This window comes from Babylonia areolata, chromosome 4 (genome assembly GCF_041734735.1).
Source record: "Babylonia areolata isolate BAREFJ2019XMU chromosome 4, ASM4173473v1, whole genome shotgun sequence".
Taxonomy (NCBI): Eukaryota; Metazoa; Mollusca; class Gastropoda; order Neogastropoda; family Buccinidae; genus Babylonia; species Babylonia areolata.
Window position 1 is genome coordinate 2,895,320 of NC_134879.1, and position 12,500 is coordinate 2,907,819.

General features: G+C 45.5%; 1 protein-coding gene across 4 annotated transcripts in view; it reads right to left on the reverse strand.

Annotated features, from left to right (window-relative positions):
- LOC143280783 (WD repeat-containing protein 64-like) overlaps positions 1 to 12,500 on the reverse strand; it is a 151,191-nt gene that overhangs the window by 29,889 nt on the left and 108,802 nt on the right. For all 4 annotated transcript variants that reach the window (XM_076585461.1, XM_076585462.1, XM_076585460.1 and 1 more), the window contains exons 23-27: positions 7,156 to 7,349; positions 4,340 to 4,448; positions 3,190 to 3,251; positions 2,272 to 2,384; positions 122 to 239 (exon numbers count right to left, since the gene is read on the reverse strand). In XM_076585461.1, coding sequence (XP_076441576.1) covers positions 122 to 239; positions 2,272 to 2,384; positions 3,190 to 3,251; positions 4,340 to 4,448; positions 7,156 to 7,349 — 596 coding nt within the window. The remainder of the gene's footprint in view (positions 1 to 121; positions 240 to 2,271; positions 2,385 to 3,189; positions 3,252 to 4,339; positions 4,449 to 7,155; positions 7,350 to 12,500) is intronic.

The following is a 12,500-nucleotide window of genomic DNA, read 5'->3' on the forward strand; positions in this document are numbered from 1 at the left end:
AACAACAACAACAACAACAACAACAACAACAACAACAACAACAACAACAACAACAACAACAACAACAACAACTATCTATCGTGCCTTTAAAATCCCTGTCAGACGGACGCCGCCTACCCACCTCAGTGATGTCGTAGGGCAGGACGGCAGTGCCCGCCATCTCCTCGTTGGCCGGGAAGTTGAAAGGGCGGTGCTGGCCGAAGAACCCCACGAACCTGCCCTTCAGCCCCCACCACACCCTGCAGCCAGCCAGCCAGCCATTCACAATGGTCATGATGACGATAATACTGATGATGGTAACGAATATGATGATGGTACTACTACTACTGGCAATATGCACATTTTTTCCCTGTACGTTTTCGTTAATAAGAGAGAGAGAGGATGGATGACAGAAAAGCTTCAATATCAAACAAACAACTTACACTAGGGCAACAATAAACCCAGACAGATGTAATCACTTGTCATACATGTTTAGAATGCATACATCAGAACACTAGAACATCAAAAAAAACAACCAAACCCTGGCAAATGTACACAGACATCGAATATTCTTAAACTGCATGCCTCAAGACACACTGGGGCAATTGCTGCGCCAGACGATAGGGGAAAGAATGAAAGTGATTAGTTAAGGTGTGTGGGGGAAAGTGGTGCATGAAAGGTAAATATGAGTTTGTGAAAGAAGAAAGATGTGGGGAAAAAAAGAGGAGGCTGGAGGCCCCACCAAAAAAGGGAAAGAAAAAAAAAGAGAAAAAAGTCGGAAAAAAGTCGGTTGGAGGCCCCACTAAAAAAAAAGAAAAAAAAAGGGAGAACAAAACAAAACAAAAACAACAACAAAAAACAACAACAACAACAACAAAAAAGTACACTTATCAAACAACATTGTGATATATACTCTACATTTCTTCCCCTCCACTCTTTGACTGGCCTTTTTTTTTATATATTTTTTTACGTCATTCGACAGGGGAAGAAATGTAGAGTATATATATCACAATGTTATCTAAACAAATTGATGATTTTTCCGTCTAAAGAAAAAAACTGAATGGAAGAAACACAAGGGAAGAAATATGGATATTGCCCTACTACTGCTACTACTAAAAAGAATAAGAAAAATGGTGATGATGACGATAATAATGATGATGATAATAATAATAATAATGACGATGGCGATAATGAAGATGACGACTGTAACAATAATAATAATAATAATAATAATATTGACGACAATAACAATAATAATGATGATAATAATCATCATCATCGCCATTTTCATAACTGTGATGATGAGGCCACTGCGACAGAAATAATAAAGATGACAACAACAACAACAACAACAACAACAACAACAATTACAATAACAACAAAGCATCAATTGACTGACCGACTGATCAATTGACATGAGTGAATGAAAAACAGACAGACGAAAGAGATACAGAGGTAAGACAGTGACGATTATGTTTCAAGGAGAACAAGAGAGGTGTTCTTCCGTCTAGAGGCTATGTGTGGATAACATTAACTCTCTCCATACGAACGGCGAAAGAGACGACGTTAACAGCGTTTCACCCCAATTACCACCATCAAAATATTGCAAGCGGAAGGCTCTTATACTGAAGACGTGAATGTTGACAAAGAATACCACAATTCTGACGACTGAAGCTAAAGGTTGGGTCATTCAGACACCCACTGGACATCCGAGGGGTCTGTGTAGAGGAGAAGAGAGGACTGGCCGTACTGAGTGAGTTAAAGCAACCGTATTTCCTGTCCATGTGCCTACAACACCAGTGAGAGAAGTAGGCTCAGTCTATGCGTGGAAGATTTACAGTTGTACGTACAGCAACCGTCCGGTGGCTCGCAATTGACGCTAGGGTGTGTCTCGGCCATTAACGTTTCTAGAGTCTGACTGGCTAAGTCAGAGCGAGGGTTGCTTACGCTTGTTGTTTGTGATTGGTTAATATTATGAACACCGGGGACGAGGCGTTTGTTATGTTTCTATTTTCTGATTGGTTAACGTTATCAATACCGGAGCGAGTCTTGTTTTTTACGTATCTAGTTTCTGATTGGTTGATATTATCAATACCGTAGTGAGGATCGTTTATGTTGGTAATTTCTGATTGGCTGATATCATGTCAACACCGGAGCGAGGCAGATTTACATCAAATTCGTGGTTTCTGATTGGCTAATGATTCTCATCAACACCGGAGCGAGGCTTGTTAAATAAAACATTCACCGTGACAACGGTCAAGGAAGGCTGCTCCAGAAGGACAGCTGACTGACCTGACGCTGCCATCCGTGGAGGCCGAGAGGACAGCCTTGAGGGACTCCACGTACTGAAGAGAGACCACCTTCATCAGGTGGGCGCGCCAGCAGAGCACCTGCCTCAGGGCATCCTGCCAACAGAAAACCAGGCTTCAGAATTTCAAGTCGAATAAATATTACGGTTTAAACAGTATTTTATTTCGGAGCATGTCACGATGCATCACACTCCATAGAACAACAGAATAACAGGGAAACCTTATACAAATCTTATATCAACAATTAATTCCTATTGGAGCCAGGAGGGACATGTATGTACTAGAGAGCAGAGCAGCGGCTCGGAAACGTCCGTGAGAAAGAGTCGCATATGATGGATACCTAAGTCACATCGAGCGCGTGTGTATGCGGTTGCTGACATGAACACTAGAGCGAATAATGCGCGCATATACATGTGCAGGTACAATCAGCCACGCAAACACACGCACTGCACATGACATTGAGCATAGCAGGTGAAGCACACACACACACACAGAGACACAGACACACACACACACACACACAAGCTAACACACACACACACACACACACACACACAAGCTAAGACACACACACACACACACACACACACTCTCTCTCTCTCTCTCTCTCTCACACACACACACACACACACACACACACACACACACACACACAAGCTAACACACACACACGCACACACACACACACACACACAAGCTAACACACACACACACACAGACACACACAGACACACACATAGACACAGACACAGACACACACACACACATACACACACACACACACAAGCTAACACACACACACACACACACACACACACACACAAGCTAACACACACAGACACACACACACACACACACACACACACACACACACACACACACTACACTACACTACACTTACGGGGTCTGGAGATGTGGGATCCTCCATGAAGGCTTTACAGTCCCACAAAGTGAGGTACCCCTCTGAAAACACAAAACATACATAAGGTAAGCTGAACACTCCACATCAATGATCACACACACACACACACACACACACACACACACACACACACACTCTCTCTCTCTCTCTCTCTCTCTATATATATATATATAACCAGTTCTTATTCCAGGTCATTAACAATGAACCGATTCCAATCACACAAAAAAGAACCCCAAAATACCAACAAAACAGCGAAAAAAAAAACAAAAAAACACACACAAAAAAACAAAACAAAACAAAACAAAAAAACAACACACACTCACACAAAACAGCGATAAAAACAAACAAAAAAATCATAAAACAAATCAAAAACAAAAACAAACAACACCCCCCCCCCAAGAAAAACAAAACAAAACAACAACAACAAAAACAAGAGAGGCAAGGCCTTCAAGACTCACTTGTGATAAATTAAGTCCCCTAGAATTAATTACAGAGTAGTCTCCCTATCTGCACCAAAACGTTTGCAAAATAAATAAAAATTCCATGCTTAGCAAAAGAAGTTCCTGTTTGAACAAAAAATGATACTAATGTCTCCTCTTGTTGTGTCAGAATAGGAGGTGAAAGTGCCAAGTTTAGAGAATACAAAAAAAATATAAATATAACGGTAAATGCAGTTTGCATATAATTAGGCTTAAAAAAATTTTTTTTGGTGCCCATCCCAGAGGTGCAATATTGTTTTAAACAAGATGACTGGAAAGAACTACATTTTTCCTATTTTTATGCCGAATTTGGTATCAACTGACAAAGTATTTGCAGAGAAAATGTCAATGTTAAAGTTTACCACGGACACACAGAAACAAAGACACACGGACACACACACACACACAGACAACCGAACACCGGGTTAAAACATAGACTCAATTTGTTTACACAAGTGAGTCAAAAACCACACACACTCACACAAAAACGAATAGAATCGTATTTTTATCAAGTTTCTATATAACCATATATCGTTCTTTATTTCGGCTTATTATAAAAACAACAACAACAACAACAAAAAGAAAAGAAAAAAAAGAAGAAGAAAAGAAACAAACAAACAACCGAAACACGAACGCCGTTCAGCACTCACTGTGATCTCCAGTCACCAGAAAGGTGACGTCAGGATCATGGCAAAGGGCGGTCACTGCCACGCCTTGGCGTCTGGTCAGGGGAGAGACCTCTCGCAAAATTTCTCCGGTCTGTCGGAAACAAAGACACAGGCAGTAGTGTTTATACAGAGTGGGTGAAATACTGGCTTTTGTGGTTGTTGTAAAAAAAAAAAGAAAAAAGAAAAAAAAAAAAAAAAAAAAAAAGAAAAAAAAAAAAAAGAAAGAAAAAAAGATTGCACTTTTTATGTTTTTGTTTTATTTTCAGTTTTTTTTTTTGGTTGTTGTTGTTGTTGTTGTTTTGTCGCTGAAGCTCTATGAAATCATAACAATGGAATAACAATGGCAATGGATATTATGATTCTTTTTGAAAATGAATATTCTACTTTTTTTGTAAACAAGGCCCTTCGGGAATACTTTTCTGAGAGAACTTACATTCAAATACGTGAGCATACAAACACCCTTTTACTGTCCTTTTTTTTTCAAAACATGTACGGACGCGCCCGCTCTCTCTCTCTCTCTCTCTCTCTCTCTCTCTCACACACACACACACACACACACACACGTTTCCAGAACTTGGCGAACGGATCCTGATAATACACAGTGCACCAAGTAACCACCTTTTTATCTTCATCATCGCTATCTCTTCCTTCCTTCCTTCCTTCCTTGTTTCCAACACCCCGCACCCCTTTCTCTTTTTTAGCATCTTCCTCTTCCAGCCTCTCACTCACCCATGCCCGACGAAGCCGTTCCGATGCGAGCTAGAATACCGGTTTGGGATCGAACGTATCCGTTATAATAATTTCCACCTCTCTCTCTCTTCCTCCCTCTCTCCAGTCCTCTTTTCCTCTCTCTCTTTCTCCCCAAAGTTCACCGTCCTTCCATCATATCTCCACCCTCTCTTGCACCCCTACCCTCCACTCCCAGACACCCTCTTGCCTGCCTCTTTAGTTTCTAGAACCTAAGCAAGACATCCTGAGTCAGCAGGCTGGAATGAAACATTATTCATCACCGTATCCCACTGTTTGTCTGTCTGTCTCTTTGTCTTCCCCTTCTCTCCTCCCCAATGATTTAACCCCCTCTCTTCCATTCTTTCTCCCAGCCGCTCCACAGCCCTCTGTGTAACCTGCCCCCCCCCCTCGCCCCCAGCCCCACCCACCATCGCCAACCCCCCCCCACCCCCCCCCCCCCCCCCCCGCGACGAAAACACCCCATCCCTGCCAACATCCTGGTTCCAGAGTATAACGGAGGCTCTCTGATGCCAAGCTGGAAGTTAGAATCAAACGTATCCACAATTACCCCCCCCCCCTCCCCTGCCCACCCGCGCTCCTCCCCCTCTCTCCCCCCCTCTCTCTCTCTCTCCTCTCTCTCTCAAGCTAATGACAGAAAGTGTCAAACGTGTCGCTTTTCTCTTATTAGTTTATCTTTACTCCAAATCTGTTTTTCGTTTCTGTCACCATTTTAGTTCCGATCTGCACCCCCTGTGTCACCAGAGCTCTTTAGCTAATGACATTAAACACTTCAGTGTCTCTCTCTCTCTCTCTCTCTCTCTCTCTCTCTCTCTCTCTCGGGTCACAGGTCTATACGCAATTAAAACATTTGTTCTTGTTCTTGTTCTTGTTCTCTCTCTCTCTCTCTCATTACTTTTCCGTGTTAATTTCACTTGAATCATTCATGTGTAGCATTCATGCTAGGGTTTTCTTCTTCGTGTTGTTGTTCCCTTGGTGTGTGTGTGTGTGTGTGTGTGTGTGTGTGTGTGTGTGTGTGTGTGTGTGTGTGTGTGTGTGTGTGTGTGTGTGTGTGCGTGTGTGTGTGTGTGTGCGTGTGTGTGTGCGTATGTGTGTGTGTGTGTGTGTGTGTGTGTGTGCGTGCGTGTGCGTATGTGTGTGTGTATGTGTGTGTGTGTGTGTGTGTGTGTGCGTATGTGTGTGTGTGTGTGTGTTAGTGTATGTGTGTGTGTATGTGTGTGTGTGTGTGTGTTAGAGTGTGTGTGTGTTAGAGTGTGTGTGTTAGAGTGTGTTTGTTTGTGTGTGTGTGTGTGTGTGTGTGTGTGTGTGTGTGTGTGTGTGTGAGTGTGTGTGTGTGTGTGTGTGTGTGTGTGTGTGTGTGTGTGTGTGTGTGTGAGTGTGTGTGTGTGTGTGTGTGTGTGTGTGTGTGTGTGTGTTGCTCGCTTCCGTTTCGAACAGATGTGAGCGATGTTGTGTCTCTCAGTTTGACGCTGTGTTATACTTGTACATTGTACATATATTAAGTATTAACTATAACATTTACATGCGTACATGTTTGTGCGTCTCTTAGAACAACGGCAGATGTGTAAGTCGGCCAAAGTGCTGATGTCTTCACCGTTGGAAAATAAAGATTCATTCATTCATTCATTCATTCATTCACTCTCTCTCTCTCTCTCTCCCTCTCCCTCCCTCTCTCATCCGCACACTTTACACCCCTACCCTCCATCCCTAGCATCCCAATTCCCTCCCATCCCAAAAACCCCCCCCCCACCCGCCCCCAACCTCCCCCCCCCTCCCGTCTCCATGTCCTTTTTACGACACACCCTCATGTATTCTTTCTTTCTTTCTTTATTCATTTATTTGTTGTCCTTCAAGGCCTGATTAAAGCGCGCTGGTTCACGCTGCTGGTCAGGCTTCTGCTTAGCAGATGTGGCGTAGCCTATATGGATTTGACCGAACGCTGTGACGACCTCCTTAAGGAAGTGAACTGAACTGAACTGAACAGACACACACTCTCCCCTACCACCTACCCCCTCACCCCCTCCGCACCCCCCCAACCACCATCCACCTACCTCCATGTCCCAGAACCTGACGAAGGCGTCCTGATGCAGGGACACCAGGATGGGGTCGAACGTGTCCACGATCATCTTGGCGTCAGGGTCCACCAGGTCCGTGCTGCCCTTCCTCTCCCCCTCCCCCTCCTCCTCCTTCTTCTTCTCCTCGTGCTGCTGCTGTCGCTCCTCCTCCGCCTTGGCTTTGTCTCCCCCTGAGGAAGAGGTAGGAGACAATGATGGCTTTGTCTCCCCCTGAGGAAGAGGTAGGAGATGTCTCCCCCTGAGGAAGAGGTAGGAGACAATGAGGGCTTTGTCTCCCCCTGAGGAAGAGGTAGTAGACAATGAGGGCTTTGTCTCCCCCTGAGGAAGAGGTAGGAAACAATGATGGCCTTGTCTACCCCTGAGGAAGAGGTAGTAGACAATGATGGCCTTGTCTACCCCTGAGGAAGAGGTAGTAGACAATGATGGCTTTGTCTACCCCTGAGGAAGAAGTATGAGACAATGAGGGCTTTGTCTCTCCCTGAGGAAGAGGAAGGAGATGTCTCCCTCTGAGGAAGAGGTAGTAGACAATGAGGGCTTTGTCTCCCCCTGAGGAAGAGGAAGGAGATGTCTCCCTCTGAGGAAGAGGTAGTAGACAATGAGGGCTTTGCCTTCCCCTGAGGAAGAGGTAGTAGACAATGATGGCTTTGTCTCCCCCTGAGGAAGAGGTAGTAGACAATGATGGCTTTGTCTCCCCCTGAGGAAGAGGTAGTAGACAATGATGGCTTTGCCTCCCCCTGAGGAAGAGGTAGTAGACAATGATGGCTTTGTCTCCCCCTGAGGAAGAGGTAGTAGACAATGATGGCCTTGTCTACCCCTGAGGAAGAGGTAGTAGACAATGATGGCTTTGTCTACCCCTGAGGAAGAAGTATGAGACAATGAGGGCTTTGTCTCCCCCTGAGGAAGAGGTAGGAGATGTCTCCCCCTGAGGAAGAGGTATGAGACAATGAGGGCTTTGTCTCCCCCTGAGGAAGAGGTATGAGACAATGAGGGCTTTGTCTCCCCCTGAGGAAGAGGTAGGAGATGTCTCCCCCTGAGGAAGAGGTAGGAGATGTCTCCCCCTGAGGAAGAGGTAGGAGACAATGAGGGCTTTGTCTCCCCCTGAGGAAGAGGTAGGAGATGTCTCCCCCTGAGGAAGAGGTAGTAGACAATGAGGACTTTGTCTCCCCCTGAGGAAGAAGTATGAGACAATGATGGCTTTGTCTCCCCCTGAGGAAGAGGAAGGAGATGTCTCCCCCTGAGGAAGAGGAAGGAGATGTCTCCCCCTGAGGAAGAGGAAGGAGATGTCTCCCCCTGAGGAAGAGGAAGGAGATGTCCCCCTGAGGAAGAGGTAGGAGATGTCTCCCCCTGAGGAAGAGGAAGAGGTAGGAGATGTCTCCACCTGAGGAAGAGGAAGGAGATGTCTCCTGAGGAAGAGGTAGGAGATGTCTCTCCATGAGGAAGAGGTAGGAGATGTCTCTCCATGAGGAAGAGGTAGGAGATGTCTCCCCCTGAGGAAGAGGTAGGAGATGTCTCCTGAGGAAGAGGTAGGAGATGTCTCCCCCTGAGGAAGAGGTAGGAGATGTCTCCCCATGAGGAAGAGGAAGGAGATGTCTCTCCATGAGGAAGAGGAAGGAGATGTCTCCCACAGAGGAAGAGGAAGGAGATGTCTCCTGAGGAAGAGGTAGGAGATGTCTCCCCCTGAGGAAGAGGAAGGAGATGTCTCCCCATGAGGAAGAGGAAGGAGATGTCTCTCCCCTGAGGAAGAGGAAGGAGATGTCTCCCCCTGAGGAAGAGGTAGGAGATGTCTCCCCCTGAGGAAGAGGAAGGAGATGTCTCCCCTGAGGAAGAGGTAGGAGATCTCTCCCCCTGAGGAAGAGGTAGGAGATGTCTCCCCATGAGGAAGAGGAAGGAGATGTCTCCCTCTGAGGAAGAGGTAGGAGATGTCTCCTGAGGAAGAGGAAGGAGATGTCTGCCCCTGAGGAAGAGGAAGGATATGTCTCTCCATGAGGAAGAGGAAGGAGATGTCTCCCACAGAGGAAGAGGAAGGAGATGTCTCCTGAGGAAGAGGTAGGAGATGTCTCCCCCTGAGGAAGAGGAAGGAGATGTCTCCCCATGAGGAAGAGGAAGTAGATGTCTCCCCTGAGGAAGAGGAAGGAGATGTCTCCCACAGAGGAAGAGGAAGGAGATGTCTCCCCCTGAGGAAGAGGAAGGAGATGTCTCCCCCTGAGGAAGAGGAAGGAGATGTCTCCCCCTGAGGAAGAGGTAGGAGATCTCTCCCCCTGAGGAAGAGGTAGGAGATGTCTCCCCATGAGGAAGAGGAAGGAGATGTCTCCCTCTGAGGAAGAGGTAGGAGATGTCTCCTGAGGAAGAGGAAGGAGATGTCTGCCCCTGAGGAAGAGGTAGGAGATGTCTCCTGAGGAAGAGGAAGGAGATGTCTGCCCCTGAGGAAGAGGTAGGAGATGTCTCCCCCTGAGGAAGAGGTAGGAGATGTCTGCCTCTAAGGAAGAGGAAGGATATGTCTCCCCATGAGGAAGAGGAAGGAGATGTCTCCCCCTGAGGAAGAGGTAGGAGATGTCTCCCTCTGAGGAAGAGGTAGGAGATGTCTCCCCCTGAGGAAGAGGTAGGAGATGTCTCCCTCTGAGGAAGAGGAAGGAGATGTCTCCCCCAGAGGAAGAGGAAGGAGATGTCTCCCCCAGAGGAAGAGGAAGGAGATGTCTCCCCCAGAGGAAGAGGCAGGAGATGTCTCCTCCTGAGGAAGAGGTAGGAGATGTCCCCCTGAGGAAGAGGTAGGAGATGTCTCCCCCTGAGGAAGAGGAAGGAGATGTCTCCCCCTGAGGAAGAGGAAGGAGATGTCTCCCCATGAGGAAGAGGTAGGAGATGTCTCCCCCTGAGGAAGAGGAAGGAGATGTCTCCCCATGAGGAAGAGGTAGGAGATGTCTCTCCATGAGGAAGAGGTAGGAGATGTCTCCCCCTGAGGAAGAGGAAGGAGATGTCTCCCCATGAGGAAGAGGTAGGAGATGTCTCCCCCTGAGGAAGAGGAAGGAGATGTCTCCCCCTGAGGAAGAGGAAGGAGATGTCTCTCCATGAGGAAGAGGAAGGATATGTCTCCCCCTGAGGAAGAGGAAGGAGATGTCTCCCCCTGAGGAAGAGGAAGGAGATGTCTCCCCTGAGGAAGAGGTAGGAGATGTCTCTCCATGAGGAAGAGGAAGGATATGTCTCCCCATGAGGAAGAGGAAGGAGATGTCTCCTGAGGAAGTGGAAGAGATGTCTCCCTCTGAGGAAGAGGTAGGAGATGTCTCCCCCTGAGGAAGAGGAAGGAGATGTCTCCCCCTGAGGAAGAGGAAGGAGATGTCTCCCCCTGAGGAAGAGGAAGGAGATGTCTCCCTCTAAGGAAGAGGAAGGAGACAATGATGGCTTTGTCTCCCCCCGAGGAAGAAGTATGAGACAATGGTGGCCAGTTTTTGGAGGTTTTTTTTTTTTTTTTTTTTTTTTTAATGTCCAGTCCAGTGGGAGTCATGTTCTTCGTATGTTGTTCATCCTGCGAATGACTGACCCTGCCTTTAATATTCCCTCAGGAGGAGGTATGAAACAATGATGGCCAGGTTATTATTTTATTTTATTTTTATTTATTTATTCATTTTATTTTACTATCAAGTCCAATGGGAGTCGTTCTTCGTATGTTATTCATCCTGTGATTTACTGATGCTTCAATCTTCTCTTAGGAAGAGGTATGAGACATGTTGACCAGGAATGGGGGTGGGGGGTGGGGTGGGGGGTGGGGTGGAGGGTGTGGGGGGGTATTATTATTATATTTTTTTCCCTGTCCAGTCCAGTGGAAGTCATGTTCTTCATATGTTGTTCATCCTGCGAATTACTGATCGTTTAATCTTCCGTCAGGAAGAGGTATGATGGCCAGTTTATTTATCTATTTATTTATTTATTTTATTTACTGTCCAGTCCAGTGGGAAGTCACGTTTTTCGTATGTTGTTTTCATCCTGTAAATGGCATTCGTTGACGGGAGTTACGAAGCGCCTTGAATAACTTGAAGATTGATTCTTCTCTCGTCATGACAGGCATGAAAGACATTATGGCCATTTTATTGACTCACTTGTGTTTTAACCCGGTGTTCGGTTGTCTGTGTGTGTGTGTGTGTGTGTGTGTGTGTGTGTGTCTGTGTGTGTGTCTGTGTGTCCGTGGTAAACTTTAACATTGACATTTTCTCTGCAAATACTTTGTCAGTTGACACCAAATTAGGCATTAAATAGGAAAAAATTCAGTTCTTTCTAGTCATCTTGTTTAAAATAATATTGCACCTCTGGGATGGACACAAAAAAAAGAAAAGAAAAAAAAAGAAACCTAATTGTATGCAAACTGCATTTACTGTTATATTTTTTTGTATTCTCTAAACTTGGCACTTTGATCTGGTATTTTGACCCAACAACAAGAGCAGTCATTATTATCATTTTTTTTGTTCAAACAGGAACTTCTTTTGCTAAGCATGGAAGTTTTATTTATTTTGCGAACGTTTTGGTGCAGATAGTAAAAAAAGGGAAATTACTCTGTAATTAATGCTAGGGGACCTAATTTGCTTTAAACTGATCTTTCTCATCTTAAAAAGCTTGGATTTTTTTTTAAGTGTATCACAAGTGAGTCTTGAAGGCCTTGCCTCTCTTGTTTATTTTATTTTTTTAAGGTCCAGTCCAGAGGAGTCATGTTCTTCGCATGCTTGTTTTCATCCTGTGAATGACTAATCCCTCAATGGCAGTTTCGGGACACATGAAATAAATAAAATATTGATTCTTCTCCTCTCATCATAGGTATGAGAGACCCCATGGTCAGTCTTTATTGTCCAGTCCAGTGGTGTCATGCTCTACGTATGCTGCTCACCCTGAGAATTAATAACCCCTTAACTCTGTCCATACGAACGGCGAAAGAGACGACGTTAACAGCGTTTCACCCCAGTTACCATCATCAAAATATTGCAAGCGGAACGCTCTTACACTGAAGAGGTGAATGTTGACAAAGAATACCACAATTCTGACGACGGAAGCTAAAGGTTGGGTCATTCAGACACCCACTGGACATCCGAAGGGTCTGTGTAGAGGAGAAGAGAGGACTGGCCGTACTGAGTGAGTTAATGGGAGTTTCGAAACACATGGAATGATTAGATATTGAGTCTTCTCCATGCCATGGTGGCGGCCTTCCCCTCCTTCTTCCTTTCCACAAAAAGACAGAAAGAAGGGGAAAAAAAATGAAACAAAGATAATGATGAATGAAAGAAAGAAAGAAACCAAACAAACAAACAAGAAAAAGAATGACATATTCTGAGCACGAAAGCTAA